The 17,570-nt window shown below is 38.7% G+C and overlaps 2 protein-coding genes and 1 long non-coding RNA gene across 4 annotated transcripts; 2 read left to right on the top strand and 1 right to left on the bottom strand.

The window, feature by feature from the left end:
- The first annotated feature begins 479 nt into the window (after positions 1–479).
- On the top strand, positions 480–9,579 carry LOC145239274 (polycomb protein suz12-A-like). Its single transcript, XM_080102579.1, has 15 exons — positions 480–1,231; positions 1,303–1,449; positions 1,533–1,685; positions 2,181–2,474; positions 2,666–2,774; positions 2,906–2,984; positions 3,241–3,348; positions 3,456–3,575; positions 3,829–3,968; positions 4,205–4,446; positions 5,089–5,205; positions 6,163–6,340; positions 7,836–8,037; positions 8,839–9,003; positions 9,076–9,579. The coding sequence occupies exons 1-15, from the start codon at positions 1,169–1,171 to the stop codon at positions 9,332–9,334; spliced, it is 2,376 nt and encodes a 791-aa protein (XP_079958705.1). The 5' UTR covers positions 480–1,168; the 3' UTR covers positions 9,335–9,579.
- Positions 9,580–9,822: 243 nt separating this feature from the next.
- LOC145239272 (periodic tryptophan protein 2 homolog) lies at positions 9,823–16,716 on the bottom strand. 2 transcript variants are annotated; one of them, XM_080102577.1, is made up of 21 exons: positions 16,603–16,715; positions 16,142–16,254; positions 15,895–15,989; positions 15,736–15,817; positions 15,444–15,605; positions 15,272–15,378; positions 15,089–15,203; positions 14,903–15,028; positions 14,680–14,823; positions 14,263–14,470; positions 13,929–14,077; positions 13,661–13,818; positions 13,358–13,498; positions 13,180–13,294; positions 12,592–12,707; positions 12,419–12,516; positions 11,898–12,072; positions 11,590–11,714; positions 11,397–11,490; positions 10,863–11,088; positions 9,823–10,127 (listed from the first exon to the last, which is right to left on the bottom strand). In XM_080102577.1, exons 1-21 carry the CDS (start codon positions 16,618–16,620, stop codon positions 9,968–9,970), a joined length of 2,727 nt encoding a protein of 908 aa, XP_079958703.1. In that variant the 5' UTR covers positions 16,621–16,715; the 3' UTR covers positions 9,823–9,967. The 2 variants fall into 2 exon arrangements, with proteins under 2 accessions (XP_079958703.1, XP_079958704.1); XM_080102578.1 differs by lacking the exon at positions 10,863–11,088 and having other exon boundaries at positions 10,005–10,127; positions 16,603–16,716.
- On the top strand, positions 12,703–13,339 carry LOC145239275 (uncharacterized). Its single transcript, XR_013862267.1, has 2 exons — positions 12,703–12,805; positions 13,044–13,339. It is a non-coding gene; the product is annotated as an uncharacterized LOC145239275 (long non-coding RNA).
- Positions 16,717–17,570: the final 854 nt, after the last annotated feature.

Raw genomic sequence — 17,570 nt, 5'->3', positions numbered from 1 at the left:
TTTATGACCCTGGTTGGAAATTCACTCCCAGCACAGACGATTTTAAAATCTGTTTTCATAGTTTATCATTATTTATTTCAGAAAAGATTTAGGTAAAATTTAATTCCTATTGATAAATGGTAGGCCGCAAATTGCCAAAATTTGTTTGTCGTACTTTTATTTTGCGCTCATGAATAAAATATTTACTCGTGTAAGATGTCCTATGCGGTGGAGTTAAATACAAACGGAGTGTACATAAAAGATTATCTAGCACGATTTATAAAGGTACATTACTTTAAAAAAAATATGTTTGAAAAATATGCATACCTGCGTATTAAAAAAACACCTATAATACCGTATTGGGGTAAAACTTTTGGCTTGGATTCAGCAGCACGAGAGAACTGTTTCCCGCCATCACGTGGATACATTCGAGACAATGGGGGTGGTACGAATTGCAATTGTTGTTAAATTGTATAGGGTTCGTTTAAGTTTAACTGGTCAAAACAATCTTTTAATGTAATTTTAAACAGTAATTAGTAATGCAGTAAATCCAATAATGCAACTCAGCTAAACTGAGGCTACCAATAAGTTAACAGAAATTTTCCACAGCAATTGTTGACTGTTGTTAAGGTTTCCATTACTGTTGGTTTGAAGCATTAGCCGTTTTTTTGGTATTTACCAAATAATGTTTTGTCTTAAAATACATTGGTTTTAGTTGCATCAATTATACTGCTTGGAAATCTTGCACTTATAATTAATATTTGTATGAACAAAATAGTGATGTTTTAGTCTTAGTTTCTTTTAGGATTTCTCAAGAAGTTAAGTACTACTTTGGGCACTTTAGTTAGGTTTAACACTGGTATTAAATATCTTTATTTTGCATTTGCTAAGATTGGACCCACTGTTTATACATACCAATCTTTATGCTAATTTGCACAAACTAGTGATACAAGTTCATCGTTGTTAAAATTGTTCTAATTTGACATCACACTAAAAAACTAAAATCTGTTTTCACTCACACAATTCTACAATTTTTTTTATTTACTGCAACTTATGAGTTATAAATCAAATTAGAATCAGAGTTATGAAATACAAAACACTTACTGTTGTGTTTAATTGACATGAATTATTATTAGACCTACCTTTTTCTTGGGTAAACTGGTTGTAAATCAGTTTGTAATAACACACAATGCCAAGACCAAAAAAAATAGACAAGCAACGAAAGGAGGATGTGGTACCAGATCTTCGACAGGTATTTCATTATGCTTTTGCAGTATTGTTGTTTATTTGGTATTTAACTGTAACACCAAAAATGTTTATTAGGATCGAGAAGAATTTCTACGTATGTTTGAGAAACCAACACAGATATATCGCTTCCTGAGAGCTCGGCATTGTATTTCTCCAACATTTTTACACCGATCTCTGTTGTACATGTTAAAGAGGAACTCAAGAACACATGCTAGACGACAGGTATTTAGTGACACATGACATTATTTCTACAATATAGATAAAATTTAAAGTGTTTAAAATTTGCACATCTATATACATTGCAGAAATTCAAGGTTGGTGACATGCTTGAAGCTTGCATAACAAAACAGTCAACTGACAAACTCCTTCCACAACAACAATATGACCAGCTCAAAATTCTTGTGTTGGGTTTTTGTATTGATCCTGGTGTGAGATCTGAAAATAATGTTGGGCGAAAGGTATGCTTCAGTATTTACACAGCCATATTGATTTTAATTTGAAAAAGTTTCAAGGCACAGTTGTTGGCTTGGATTGAGACTCCTCTTTAATTTCTAATTGTTGCAGCAAATATTATACTGAAAACTTTTGCATGTTATTTTTCAATGCGGTAATTGTCTGACTAAAAATTGTAAAAATGATTTGTGATACTGTGGCATGTCTTGGTGATACTGTGGCATTGCATATCTTGCTGGTCTGAAAAAGTTGGACACTCATAAACGCACACTAGTAACTACAATATTTTTGTAAAATTGTTTCTTTTTGTAAAATAGAGTAGCCTACAATGCATTTTTCCAGCTTCTGTCTGTAGTTTTTGCAGTGTTAGTTTGATTGCGTTACTGAAAATGTCTTACCCCACGTGTTTCAGCAACCGCGTGGTTGCTCTTTAACCACGCTTTAATCACGTGAGGCGTGTGTATCCCACATAAACATGGGTTACCTGTTTGACCCGACAGTTCTCCAGCTTGGAAACTCAAGTGTCCCTTCGCAAAACACACCGTTGCCGGAGGAAGGACGGTGAATCTTCCCACACCGAAGAGCTGGTCGGGATTACCGACACTCCAATCAATCCACGCAATGTTGACGCCTACGAGGAAGACCCGTTGTACCTGAGCACCACTCACATGTACCAGACCGGCGATGGCACCTCAGTGAAAAATTATTCACTCGTTTTTCGCGTCTACGAGTCGAATGACAATGAGTCGGAAAGCGAAAGCGACTTTTCGGATAGCGACAACAGCGATAATTGGGTAAGCTACATTTTTTGATGAAAAATAGTCACTTTCAAATGGGACCTAATAGGTCGAAACAGTGGGCACTGTCTGTAGCTCTTCGTGTACTGGCTTGATGCTTTTAAATTTATGGTCACTTGCAGTTTCACACCGTATTAGACACACTCGGTATGTTGGTCTGTTTATTTACGTTCCATTATTCGTGTTAGAGCGACGGTCCTGGTGGAAGAAAACGAAAGCGAAAAGAGGACGACCCAGCTGGTATTTCGCTTAAAAACCTTACCACCGGAACAAGACGACGCCGAACTATTCACGACGGTAATAATATAACTTCTTTCCTTGACTTTGCTGTATACTTTTCCGTGAAGTTTGTTTGTTGATCCAAGTTGTATATTGTACATATTTTACGACTATTTTTGCCGTACTTTATACTGACTTTACTGTGACAGATGATAAACAAGATGATGATGACGACGAAGAACCGGTCAATGGGTCGTCAAAGAAATTTAAAAAGAACCACAATGAAAAGTAAGACGATCTTGTTTTCTTCATTTTTTTGGTTGTCGGGAGAATTATTTGTAGTACAGCACTTTGCTGTTAATTCTAAATTTGCTGTAATCCTTAGTACTTTCGTTTTTGAAAAGGAAATAAAATTGTCTATAGTACAATAACTTACAAATCATTTGATTGTAACTGTAAATTTGACTTTTGTATTGGTATGTGCAGTTCAAGCAAAGTGATGGAACTTAATTAGGATTTTAAACACTGTACTATTTTCTCGCAGATCCTGCACACTGACCACTAACGCCGTATACGAAGCTGAGTTGGTGATGTTTAATTCCGAGAAACAACTTTTTCTAAGTGACGGCGAATACGAATTGTCGCTTACAAGGTCAGTTCTCCTAATCCACACACATAAAAAGAATGTAATTAAATTTATGGGTTGATTAAAAATACAACACCGCAACAAGCGTTTGACACTTGAATGTTTATACAAAGGACGAAAAGTGAGGGTGTGGGCCGGAAGAGAAACGCCACGTGGGAAGCACTTGATGGCGGGAGAGACATTGAACTGCTGAGTACAATGAACAGTGCACCGGTACTCAAGTTTAAACTTTGGTAAATATACGCAGTTTTGTTTTGATGTGGGAGAAAGTGTAGTTTGAAAAGCAGTCATGTTGGGTTCACTTACCACCAAGTTTAATCGCTTTTTAATCCTTAAGGCGACAACAAAGCAGTCAAAACCGTTTGACATGAAAGTTTTGAGCAGTCATTTTTGTACCATAGGTTGTCAACATTTTGGTTGATGGTTCTTTAACAAAATGGGAACTTTTAAAAACATATTTTAGTTTCCGCTTTCTTATTTTTGCAGTTGGTCGGCAAACGAAAAACCTGGTCCATTAAGCGCAAGCGAGAATGGCGATACAAAGAATGCGACGTCCGATGAGCCCGAGACAAAACGAATGAGGCGGAGGCCAAGTGTGAAAACAAACGCTGCCTCAGAAACCAACGGTAACATTTTGCTTCATAATGTTGTGAAAAAAAAATTGTCTGCCGTTGTTTTGTTCTGTTTGTACAAAAACAACATTACATTTTTGTAATATATTTTCAAGCGATTGTTTTGCATGGTCTTACTAACTTGCGAAAAAAACTGATTTTTCATTCTTATCATATACAAGGACTCAAATTTATACCCAAAAAAGTTTAGCCAAAATGGACATGCATTTATTTTTTGCATGATCATTCAGGCGATACGGACAAACCAAACACACTGCCCGTAGAATTGGTTGAATACCGAAAATCGAAGTTGCAATCGGCGACGTTTCCAAAGGGCGACAGGGATGAGGACAGTGTGATGTCGGAAGACAAGGTTCTCGTCTACTACCAGTTCATCTACAACAGTGAGACACAACAACAGACAGAGGCCAGAGAGGATCTTTTTTGTCCCTGGTGCCAACTCAACTGCATGACCCTTTATGGTCTGATAAAGGTATCTATGACATTATATTGAACCACGTATAAAAGTGCATCACAAATTGGCTGTAAATTGTGAAATCGTTTTTTTCTCTCTCACCAACATGCCGTTATGCACAATCGCTCATGTCAAATTTATTTTTATGTTCACTTCAACACATTTTCATTCTTACGTAAAACAGCAAGGGCCTTAAAAAAGCATCGGTTATCGGGCCAAGTGTCTTGTTATTTGAATAATGATTGAGTTATGTGGTTTAAGTATGTTCTGCTGTAGGGTCGCAACCGTCTGCACGAACCTGGTGGGGTACCGTCGGTTGCATTTAACGGTGGTTAAACCCGCATGTTTCGAAGTCGTTGATATAAAATACAGTAATTCCTAATCGAGATTAGGTACTTAGCTAAAACAATAAATAACTCGACGTCATGCAGCCACATGGTCCCAAGTTTTTAATACGCATATACCTGCCCAACTTTCCAATACGGCGGCCCGGGCAAGTCGATCTTAACTATAGCCGCATTATCCTGCGAAAAGTGATACCAACGGCTTTCACTTAGGCCAAATGTTTCCACCGCTCATCTATCGGCTTGATCTCTGGGTGTCGCGTGTGCCGAAATTCTTGTTTATCGGGCGTCCCAATCTACCATTTGTATTCCGCAGCACCTCAAGCTTTGCCATCCTCGCTTCAACTTTACCTATTCACCGCAGCAGCACGGCTCCTGCATCGAGGTATCAGTTAACGAGTGTTACGACGGATCGTACTGCGGCAACCCACAGGTAAGATGGGGAATTTCGAGATAACCTAAAGGCGAGTCCCGCGTGCTGTTTCTCCAAAATACCGTTTCTTGTTGGCACCCGATCGCCCTTTAACAGAGACGAGCCGTGTTTGGATATTTGCGGTTATATGCTTTGTTTCGTCAGTCGGTTTTGGTATAATGCTATCTACAGCAAAACTCCGTGTCCTGTCTGGAGGCTTTTTCTGTGCCACCCGGTGTAAGGAGACATGTCACTTAAGAAGACCCCTTGTGGTAGATCAAGTTGTTCATGACAAAGAAATGTATATACAGCTATTGTGTTTGTGAATGTTAGGTAAACCGCACGACCTGTACGCGCACGATGTTTAGCGCAGACCTAAATTTGTAGCTACGATAACAGCATTCATAACAAATATACGAAACGCGTTATGAGATCATGGCGTGTACAACCTTAAAATATTGTAGTTTCAAGTAGGGATGTGCCAAAACTGCAAATGTTCTGTTTGGTCGAGCACCGAGCATCTCACGTTAATGCTCGGTGCTCGGCCGAGCACGCTCGGTGCATTGTGACGTCACAAACATTCCCAATTCCAGCTAGTTTTGTAGCTTTACTAGGTCTCTTACGTCACCAGCGAATTTTTAAGCTGTACAGACCCCAGAAATACGAGCTATTCCAACATCTGACGCATTTAATAAAACAGTCATTTTTGTTCTTGGATGACCTTTCGAACACAAGTTTCGTATAAATGGGCATGAATATGCAAATTTAATGCTCGGCTCAGTTTGTTCAACTGCTCGGCCGAGCACCGAGCATCAAAAATAGCGATGCTGGGTACCGAGTACTCGGGTTCTGACTCGGCTCGGCTCGGCCCATCCCTAGTTTCAAGTAGGTATCGGCCAAAACTAAATTTCGGCTAAAAAGCAATACATTTTACGTTTTAGTCACATTGGGTCTTTTAATATCATTACTTTTTTACAGTTTATATTTGCCCAGCCGGGAATGGCCTTCAGCCGCCGGGGACCTGTTCATCGTATCGAGGTGACTGACACTTTGGTGTACAGACCGCGGCGTGAACGACGTTGTGCAAACCTTGCCCTCGCCGAACTTCTTGAGAAGGAAGAAAACGACGCATCCCCAACTGCCCATTACACTGCAGGTGATAAGAAAAATAAATAGATTGTATCAAGCTAGTAGTAAAAAGCCTGAAGTCAGATAGCTTGCACAAACTGAATGCCATTTTGTTTGGAAACTTTTCATTTAACTATGAAATTTAGCAACATGTAGTTTTTATGATGTTAAGTATGGAAATTCCTGTCAAAATTAAAGCAAATTTGGAAAGTCCTCGTTTTTAAGTAAAAGGATAAAGGTCTTTAACAATATACCTTTTTACGAATGTTTGCATCTGGCAACTTTGCCAGAATAAACACCACGTTTAAACGTCATACTTAAACGGTTCCAACTTCCAATATATTCGCAGGCCTGCTTATATGCAAAATATTTATTTAAACACCGGCATTTCAAAAAGCCTCCAAAAAATGAAATTAAAGAAGAACGGAGTGAAGTGTGAAAAAATACGTTTTTGTTGCTGACTGCACTACAGTATAAACAGTAATGATGAGGACGCTGATCTCATACGTTTTAAATTTAGTTATATTTCCAAGTTTCAGTTTTGCAGTATTGGTGTGTTCCCCCGTCATTGTTGGTTTAAATGACTTCAAGTTTTGAACGAATTTAGTTGGGTAACCCCATACTTTGTGACGGCAAAACACCACCTGTCATTTGGTGGTTTGGGATTTTGTGTGCGTGAAAATTTTGCAACAAGAAAGGGTGTGCCGTTTAAGGATGACAAGACAATTCTATTTTAGAAAACTATTTTTAACGTGGTTCTGCTCTTGGTCCCGCTAACGAAACATCTCTAGGGGTGTCAAAAGACATTTCATCCATGTTTAGGTATAAGTTTGCACCGCCGGAGATTTACACCTTACAAGCCTCCAATCTGTTTAGTTTAGAGGCGCATTTCTTGCTTTTTTCTTTTTTAACAGCTGTACCACTTGGTACTGAGATTATAACCTAAATATACACTCAATGTTAGCAACTAATTTAAAGGGGCAGTTATATTGAAAGAATTGTGCAACTGACCCTCCGGCGTTTTTGGGCAACCTGTGATCCCCCGTTACCATGTACCGGGCTATGCGTTAAAAATCGTTCTGCCTTAATAAAAATATACACTGGTGGTAAGCGCATTGGGCGCGTGCAAGCTTCGTGAAGAGTTAATTACTATATAATTGATGATTCACCGGCAATAATAACCGGTGGGATACCCCTAGCACACGGAACTGACGCATCAAGTTAGATTTCGTTTTCATTCGGCTTATGAATTACCCAGCAATATGAATACCACAACAGGATATGCCTTGTGCCCAAGAGTTTATACAAAGTACATTTAGCACCTGTGAACTACATAATCTTTTTGGGATTTTTTTTAATGTGGTGCTTAAATGTAGGAGTATTATTAGGAAATCTATTATGTTCTTTGCAAAGAAGCTGGAACCGCCCTAAAGAAACTGACAAATCGTGGTGATATAAATGCGTAAACGTTTTCATGAACGAAAGCATGTCTAAAATGAGAAAATAAATTTAAATTGTCACAGGACACCATCGGCTGTACTTCCACAGTCGCAACGCCGTTCCTATTCGTCCATGCGAGTTTGAAGGTGATTCGGAGGACGAGGCAGATCCTGATTGGTTGAGAGCCTACACTAAGCGAATGTTGGACGAGTTTACAGACGTAAACGAGGGAGAGAAGCCTGTAATGAAATTATGGAATTTGTACATTATGAAAAACTGGTGGGGGTAAATATGACCTTTTTTGTCTTTTTAACTAAATAAAAGTTTAATGACGAATATAACGCCCCAAACAGACGTAAAAGGCGACATGCTTTATTATTCAAACGTTTATGGTCTTCAAAATGGACTTTGAACAGTACTGAAAAGTGACATAAAAAGAAGAAACGGGCAAAAGTGATGTACGTTCTTCAAGGGGAGTTACCAATTATTGGTTTGAAAAGCGCGTGACATATGCGGCGTATTGTTACGTAATTACGAAAATACACGTGCCCGCGTATGCAAATCAGATCATGCAAACCGCCTGTAGTCGTATTGCTTACTATAATTATTGGTTTAGACAGCTCGGTATTTTTTTACTGTCACTGTTTACGGAGAATACGCCAATATTTAGCCCAAGGTGATAGGCTTGGTTGGTGCTACCCCGTGTCTGAGCGAAAGTATCGGACCGAAATGAACCACAGGCTGGGCAATAAACTCAATGGGACCATGTTTAAAGACGCCTTCGCCATCCCATTTTAGGATACCATCAGCTTTTTGTGGCCAATGAGGTCATGTCACGAGAAAACGTATTTGTGCTTTGACCTTTCTGAACTAAACAGACAATGAAGCTATTAATATGTTGCCGTTGAGTTAAAAGAAAGCACAAACGTTGGTATACACCCAAGAGGACAGTTTTAGGTAAAAAACAACAACAAATATTAAGTGACATTGGTAATCTTCTGATTTGATATCACACCTTTAATGCAGTAAGCCTGGCGTACTATGATTAGTTAATGATGTTTTTTTTTTTTTTATTTATTTGCTTAGCTGTATTGCTGACGCCCAGCTTTTTTCTTCGTGTCGAACATTTCTCGATTTGTATGGACCCCTCATAGCGCGTCATTCGCTACGTAACAATCTGCTGCTACATTTTGTAACCCTCGTCGACTTCGGGGTCCTAAAAGCCTCTGCTCTGATTTCGCTTATGGAACAGTGAGTATCAACTATTGTTATATTAAAAAATATTTTCCGTATTGTATATGCAAACTTTGCAACTTTTTCCAGTTTTGATCATGTGGCATCCACTGTCACCCCAATATCTCCGAAAAGAGAGCTTGCGGACGACATAGCACAAGCAGATATGGAGCTGCAGTTATTACCTGCGTTGCCAGATCAACCTCGCGCAGGGTCAAGAGCGAAGCGGGTGTCAGTTGGTGACACTAAGATGGGTTCGATGGATTTTTACGAGCACAATATGTCATCCCAAGTTGATCGCCTACATGCGATTATTAATCATGCTGAAACTAAGCCACAGTCGCAATGAACCACTTGAAGCTGCCATGTTACCTTTTTTTCGTACCTCTAGATGCAGTGCCAAAATTATGCAGGACGACGCTTTCAGGAAACTTCAGTCTTCGTGAAGTTTCTTTGTTGGTAAATTTGGACTACCTGCATTGTGCTTTGTCATCTCAAGTTGTCATTCCAAGCGCCCGTCTCCGTGTTTTTTAAGAAATGTGAAATCGCGTGGTTTTGTGCTTGTAAATGGACGAAATAAATGCCGCTCTCTTATGTGCTTACCTTGCTAAATTTTCGTAACCACTGCTTCAACTGAGGTTCTCAAAAGAACTTCAGCTATACAAAGATTAGGCTACACTTACTACAAACTACATTCCATTTACAAAACCATCTACAAAAGAAAGAGTTTCATTTAAAACCACTAAAAAATTTGACAAGGCTGACAAACCACAGGGAAGGAAAGAAAAGCAAACAATCCCTCCGGAGAGAAACCCATTAATTTATGAGCAGAAACTGTTTGTCGCGGAATGTCTTTGTATTTGCGAAAATCGGAAATGCAAAACAGTACGCGTTAAGACATCTGTTTTGTCACACCTCAAGCATTGGCACAGGGCCAAACAGATTCACGTGGTTAATAACTGCGTTTCCATAGCAATGCGGATCACGTGGCGGCAACCGACATTATTTGTAAATCGTCATCACTTTCGTCGCTTTCACTTCCAACTATTGCTTCTTCGGCTTCTGGTTCTTTGGCAAGTTTTAGCTTTTGCAGCTTAGCCAGTGAGAGGATGTAGCGCATCTGGTGGACGTTGGAGTCGCAACTGAAAAAAATAATTCAGTATATATCGTGTGTTTTAGTCAGTATTTTTTTCATGAGATATCCTATTGACTTGGAGGATATTTTCGATGGACTTCGCCGAGTGCAGAAACCGTAAGTCAATTCTTCAAAAATTGTTTAATTTTGTGGTCATTTTTTGTAATTTATTAGCCATGCTTTGTTGCCATAGTAACAATAATAGAATCTGGCGCCCGACAAAAGTGCGCAGTAATCTTAACCCAACTCTGTAAGCAATGCAAATTTTCGCCTATATTTAGTATTTTGGAGGTGCTCCTTCAATTCAATCGGGGCATTGTTGCATACTAATGATTTCGAAGTTGTCTTGTGTCGTCAGTTAAAGGGACATCTAAAAGATAAATCAACAAAACAAGGTGCGTTTACACGTTTGTTGACGATGATGATTATCTTAAATGCATAAAGCCCATCGGACGGTGTAGGTCAAACAGCAATCTATTTGTACATTTAGGCGCACCCGGGTCAGTTTGTAAAAACTTTTGATTCCCATCGCCTTGATTCGAAACCATCCCTTAGTTGCAGCGTCGCGAAAATGCCCCGCCGCGAGGCAACAACCGTCTTGCACGACCTCAAACCACATCCTTTCCACATACAACTATATGCAGTGACGTATTTATCGGCAATTTAATCGCTCGATTAGCTCATGCTTAGATCGGGATTAAATCTAACAGTAGTTGCCCCGTATCAGATAATCTTTGCTTACAGTTTTCCTATGGTTTGCGCCTTTCCGGTTAAGCCCTTCTGCAGATGACGCATCGTGGTCATAACTTGGTTCGATCGTTTCTTCAACACAGGCCCGTGATTGACCAAAAGCGCTCGGCACCAGCGAAGGTAGAACTCGATGTAAGGGGAAGCGTCCAGTTGTTGTGCTATAAACTCAAGCGACTTTTCCACGTAAATTTGTGGCAGGTTTTTGCTGATAGCGTCGACTGCAGAACAACACATACGTATGTTGGTTAGCATTGGGAAGGGAGTTGTTTAGTTTATGTTATAAATGGGATAGGCATCAGCCGCAATAACATTGACTTTGAAATGAGATTTCTATTTTAATATAATGACCACTTTGATCTGACCAAAACGCTCTGTGAATTGAGGTCTTGGAAGATGCTTCTTTCCTGGCATATCGCAGGCGGACAAATTGCGCAAATATTTACGAACTGTCTAGATCTAGATTCTAGATTAATATGAAAATCTACTATTCTTCACAAACAGGCATTTCGTCAGGTGCACTACTTACTTTGTGTATGTGGAATGTGTTCAACCACTTCTTCTATCAGTTTCTTCTCATTCAATCGAAAGCTCATTATAAAAGCTTTACTGTAGTCTTTGTTCTGTGAAAGAAAATGGAAAATAAACAACATTCAAATGTGCCCAAATATATCATAAACTTTTGACAACATGCGTGCATAAAATTGTAAAGTCTTCCTTACATCCAGCAATTTTCGAATGTTTTGAGGCGTCACGTCGATATCGAGGTCGTAAGGATCAAAAACAAGGTTAGAATCCAAACTGTAAATCATCAGGCCCTCGGTGCTCGTGCACGCCCACTCGCGGCCTGTAAAATATGTTCTTGTCAGTGGCTAATTAAGAAAATCGCGTGATACATGGTTTACAACTTCTGTGTTTTCGTGCGTTTTATAATGTTCTGCATTTCTCCAACATCCAACACCCTTGCATTCAAACGGCAATATATGCGAACTTTGCATGGGTCAAAAGGAGTTACAAGTCAGGTCCTCACCTGTTGGAGAAAATCGTATGCACGAAACTCGGACTTCAGGTTTGAAGGATCTGGAGCTTAAATCCCCAGTTCGAACCCCGGGTAATTTAAGGGCGGTCCCATTTTCGTCCTCTTTTCCCATGTCGATCAACGCTGAAGGTCCAAACTCTGTCATTTTTCGCTTGTCCAAAAATTCCTGATGAAAAAAACACATTTCTATGGGCATTCGTCACAATGGAAAAAGGGTAAAAGCCGGGAATAATGTATATATATGGGAATGCTTGGGAGACCGGTTGAATCGGTATGACGCCTTTGACGGCGTACTTATCGATAAGTATGCCTTGATCGCTGGTCTGCATCGACGCTTCAGGACTGATCCCAGTATGAATATATTTATCTCATGCTTTTAGGAAAGAATAATTCAGAACAACCGAAAAGGAAATGGTCGAGCGCTAGCTGTTAAAATATTTTGTGCGTTTCATTCAGGCGAGTTTTAGGTGCTCTCTTTCTAAAAGTTATGACGACAAAAAAAGGAAAATCACCTCCATGGCATCAAAGGAAAGATTTTTTGATATAGGAAACTTCTTCATTAGCATTTGTTCCCTCACATGATAAACGCACACGTTTTTCGTCTGTCCACCTAAAGCGCAGTCCACATCAGTCAAACAGCAAAGCACACACAGTTAATTGAACTATTTTTGCAATTTCTATTCACCAGCGATAATTGCTTCGCCATCTGCAGTGTAACAGAGAGTCTGGAAAGCTTTTCCATACGAACTCGTCTTTGCTGAAACCCGGTCGGTTTGACTTCGTCCGCCTCCAATATCGTGTCTAGAGGAAACAAAAATGTGCACTGACATGTCGGGAAAAAAACTGTTCGATGCCCTAAAAGCAGGGATCTGCAAACACCAGGCTGCGACCCAGTAACGGTCAGTGGGGCATTTGATTTTGAATAAAACAGTGTTTGCCAAAATGTTTCAAGTCGGGTACCACTCATATCCGAAAAACCTGTTCGTTTGCCACTTACATGCCGAAAATAGGCTAAACTACAATGCCTACTATCAGTTTAGTTTGTGTAAAGTGATTGTGGCACAAACGCACAATGTATCATTCTAACTAAAAGTTCATGCTAATTATAATACTAATTATGTTATTTTGATTTTTTAGCTACAGTAAACTTGTGCACCACCTGGTAGGCTTTCCACTAGTGATGCGAAAAAAACGATAAAAACGATGATGTTTCAAGCACTTTTTCTATGAAAAAAAAGAATCAGTTTCATCAATAAGGTTTTAGCTTTCCCACCTGCACTCGACGGACCCGTTTTGCGTAGCAGTTTGAACATCCCAGAAGCTTATTTCCGCGTTGAGTGAAGAAACAGCTAACTCCTTGCCGTCAGGTCGAAAAGCAACAGACATAACTAAGCACGATTTTTGGTATTAATTAAAGTGACTTGTAATGATTGTACAGTGATGTATTTTACCGTCATGTCCAATCTGTATGGTTTCACGCGCTCCCTTCTCGTCGCCAATCTTCCACAAGATGGCGCTGTGGTCCCACGATCCGCTTGCCAACAAACTTTCGTTTGGCGAGAAAGCAATACTTGAAACGGGGGCCTCATGTGCTGGAATTAAAACAGATTTTTGTTTTTAATACGCAAAACGCAAAACAGTGAACCTAAACAATATACTTGCACAGAATACAGCTTTGTGGTTGCTTTTGGTGTGAGAATTAATACTTAGACTTGATATCACTTACATAACAAATACAAACAACAAACGCCAACCTGCAAGTACATCCAGAAGTCGTCCAGTTCTTACAGACCATACGTATATTTCGAAATTGTCTTCAGAACCTGCCCCCACAAGCTCCCCACTACCATCAGCAGCAAGGCACGAAAACTGTGTGGGACGTGGCGCAGTGAAGGTTCGAAAATTCCGATACCTGTAGTAAACAAATGAGTTATCTGTTTGCATCTACGTCGGTTTAAATTAGACTAATACCACGCACTACAGAAAAGCTCACTGTACCCTTAAAAAATAAAAAAGTCACACCTGTGTAAATCAAATGCTCTGACCGTGCCGTCGATGGACGAAGACATTATCACGTGACCATTTGAAGTAAACTGGACGCCGGTGATGGCCGCTGTGTGCTCGGAAAATGTCACAAAACAAAATCCACTGTTTGTATTCCAAACTTTTACCTTAAAACGCAAAGACACAAAAAGATCAGGACTACTATTCCATAGTACATCAAGCACTTTTCCAAAATTGTTTTTTCTTCAGCAAATCCCTACTTTAGGTATTAACCCTTTGTATTGAATTTTTCATTTTAGTCTTTCAGACATTTAGGTTCATGTGATGTTTTTATAGAACAAAACTTATGCACCTTGCCATCTTCTCCACCAGTCACAATGTATCGTCCGTCTGGCGAATAATCCAAGCATGACATTCCGTTAAAATGACCTTGTTGTTTCATTATGTAAGTTTCACTTTGCCATTCCCAGACCAGTAGCTGACCAAGATCTGCTGAAGCAAGGGCAATCCAATCTCCAGTCACATTAAATGCAGAAGCTGTAATTTTGTGCTCTGATATACTGCAAACAAAAAAGTTAGATTAAGAACAAGAGTTTTGAAAAAGTTGATCAGTTTCTAGCAATCTATTGATACATGCTCAAGTAAACTAATTGTCTTCAGTACTAATGTTGTAGGTTTTTACCTGATTGGTTTTAATATTTGTATTGGACTTATAGTGTTATAGAGAAACCAGGAGAAAAGGAGTAGGCATAGTTTTTCGTAGTTTCACCTGAGAGTATGAATGAGGTTGAAATCAGGCAGTTCATGTATCTGGAAAGAGCCAGAGGCAAAACCAGTGACCAGAATGTGTGTGGCAGAATGGTAGGAGACACTGGTCACATTGTTAAAGTCACCTTCCTTGTTGAAAAAATGCCTGTAAAACATTCCAGGTACAGTGAAATAATAAAATATATATTATTTAAAATATTCTAAACTTAAGAATGTGTACATACTTTGCAGTCCTGGTGTACAAAATCTTGGTGTTGGTTGTATCCACTTCAGACTCTGTTTTGGAAGCTTTAGTTTCTTCTTCCTCCAACTCAGTTTCCTCAACAAATTCTTCTGAGTATGGAACAGTTCTAAAATTAAGAAGATTTTTAAACTATGTCAGCCACTTATCTTTTAAAATTGTAACTCACTCAAATTCTGCACGAGACTTGAGGTCATCCAAATCAGTGTCACAATCCCATACATTGAGTGTCCCATCCCGACTAACAGAGTAAATATCCAATGAGTCCTTTTCAAAAAAGCAGCCTTAAAAACAAATATGATTTCAAATACCAATAAAGGTTACATACACTTAGCATCAGCTGTTTTCATACCAACTATTTCATCTTTGTGACCACCAAGGGAGTAGATAACAAGGTTCTCAAGTTTTACTGCTGCATATACCCTTGTGTTCATATCCTTTCCACCAACAGCAAATACTCTATGATCGAAATGTTCAAGTTGACATGTAACACAATAATGTTCATACAATGTCACTTTACATACCTACTGTCATCTGTCCAGTCTATGCATGTAACATCGTTGTATGCTCCATAAAAGGTTCGATACAGAGAGAATGGATTTAATGACATTGTTTTACCAGGCGCATGATACATTAGGATTACATTGTCTTTGCAAACTGCAAATTTTTTACCATCAGGACTGAAGCTGTGAAAAAACAATAATATAGTACAAATGAAAACTTTTACAAAATGGTTAATACTTGATATGTGGGTTCTTTTGCTTTTACAAAGATGTATTTAAAATTCAGAACCACAAAACAATCAACTAAACTTACCTGACACAGTTTACTGGTTTTCGAAAATCATGACGATGCAGTACAGTCTTACTGATCAAGTTAATCAATGTAATTTCACCTTCTACAAGAGGAAAAAAAGTGATGCAGTATTAAAAATAAGGTTTTTGTTTTTATCACATGTATTGATATGAGGCATACCTTCATCAACAAGAATCGCTGCGCTGCTATCAGGTGACACAGCAATACATGAAATATTGTGCTTAGTTGTGAACTGAAGAGTTTCAGATTTGTTGCTACAGTAAATTATATTTTGCGTTAACATCTAGTTTGTTTAGCAGGCCTTATATTATTAATAATATTCTATGCATTTTGGGAGGACTACAAAGAAAACATTATGTTAAAATAAAGGGACATTTTACTCACTCTGAATCATTCTACTATTTACCTTTTAAGATCAAATAGGGATAATCGATTTCCAACTGGGCTGACAACAGTATTCCCATCTTTGAGGAAAGTCACATTGCCCTTTCGATATACCGTTCCGAGAAGATTGGAAAACTAAATAAAATAAAAAACATACACATTAATGTATTTTAAACAACCTAAAAGGAGTTAAAACTAACTTTCCACCTTAAAATTACAACCTAACTGACCAAAAACACCAATCCCTCAAAAAATCTTATCTAAAAACAAAAATATTTCAATCACACTTGGCGCAACTCAAAGAAGGTCACAATAATATAGTTGCCCTAATTTGGCCTGTGCCCTATTGGAAGGCCAAACAGCAGAGCATTTGTAACTTTACGAGCAGGCTACCATATTCAGAATCACGGCTTATCCTATGAAAGAAAATAATAGATATAGTTTGTCTATTGCACATGATTTGATCGTAAAAATCTTCCTTACCTTAAATCCGAACTTCATCCCGGCCTTTTTTAAGAAGTTTGTGTGTTGCTCTGGAATCTTGTTAGCCCAACAACAAGCTAAAGTTGCCAAAAATCACAGCACATGTACTATGTAAATATATCCGCAACAATGTGATCGTTTACAAAAATATTTAGAAAAAAAAGCATGTGTTGTTTGATTTGTTATAAAAAGTAAAAATATTTTTCTCACTTACATTGTACAAATGTGTGTTTTCTAAATGCACTTTTGTAAGTCAATTAATATTTTATTGTGATATTTTGAGTACAAGAATATTTCTGTTGTATTGGATTAAAAATTTCCTCGGGAAAGTCCCATCGTTCCACAGAAAATGACAAAAAGAACAAACTAGTCGGATAAAACTCCGCCGTTCTGGACTTCTGTGATTTTGTTAAAAATATTGATCTGATTTCTTATTTAGATCTGATTTGTAGAAATAATACGTTTCATTAGACGTGGACCAAGACATCGCGTGGGCTGCCAGGTCCTTCAAATCAGGCCTATGTGACGCAGCACTGACGCTATGACCACTGTCCCACACCAAGGCACCGACAAGTAAGATTTTGCCCCGATATTAAGACTATTAAATAATGCTTGGCCCTAAATGACGTCATATTATTGACAGATCTAAATCAACGACCCCTTTGTTGGTTAAAACTCGAGTTTTGTCCAAAAGATTTTTTTGCTCAAACATAATATTTTGAAAATAGTTGTAAGCTGTGTTCTTCGGAGTGCCAAGTTCAATTTTGAAAAGGTAGTGGTCTTAAGCTATAGCTACTGATTAGTTTTAGTTTCTTTTAGCACTTACTGCCACAACACAAGCGTTGGTCAATAAACGTTTGTCATTTAACGCAGGATAAAACTGTTCTTATTCTTCCGCCGTTCTTGGAACTAAAAACATCTTTCTAACTATTAGCGACAAATAACTCACTTGGACGCTGCATTAAGTC

Source organism: Phallusia mammillata, chromosome 7 (genome assembly GCF_965637545.1).
Source record: "Phallusia mammillata chromosome 7, kaPhaMamm4.hap1.1, whole genome shotgun sequence".
Lineage (NCBI taxonomy): Eukaryota > Metazoa > Chordata > Ascidiacea > Phlebobranchia > Ascidiidae > Phallusia > Phallusia mammillata.
This window is presented reverse-complemented; position numbering and strand designations above follow the sequence as displayed.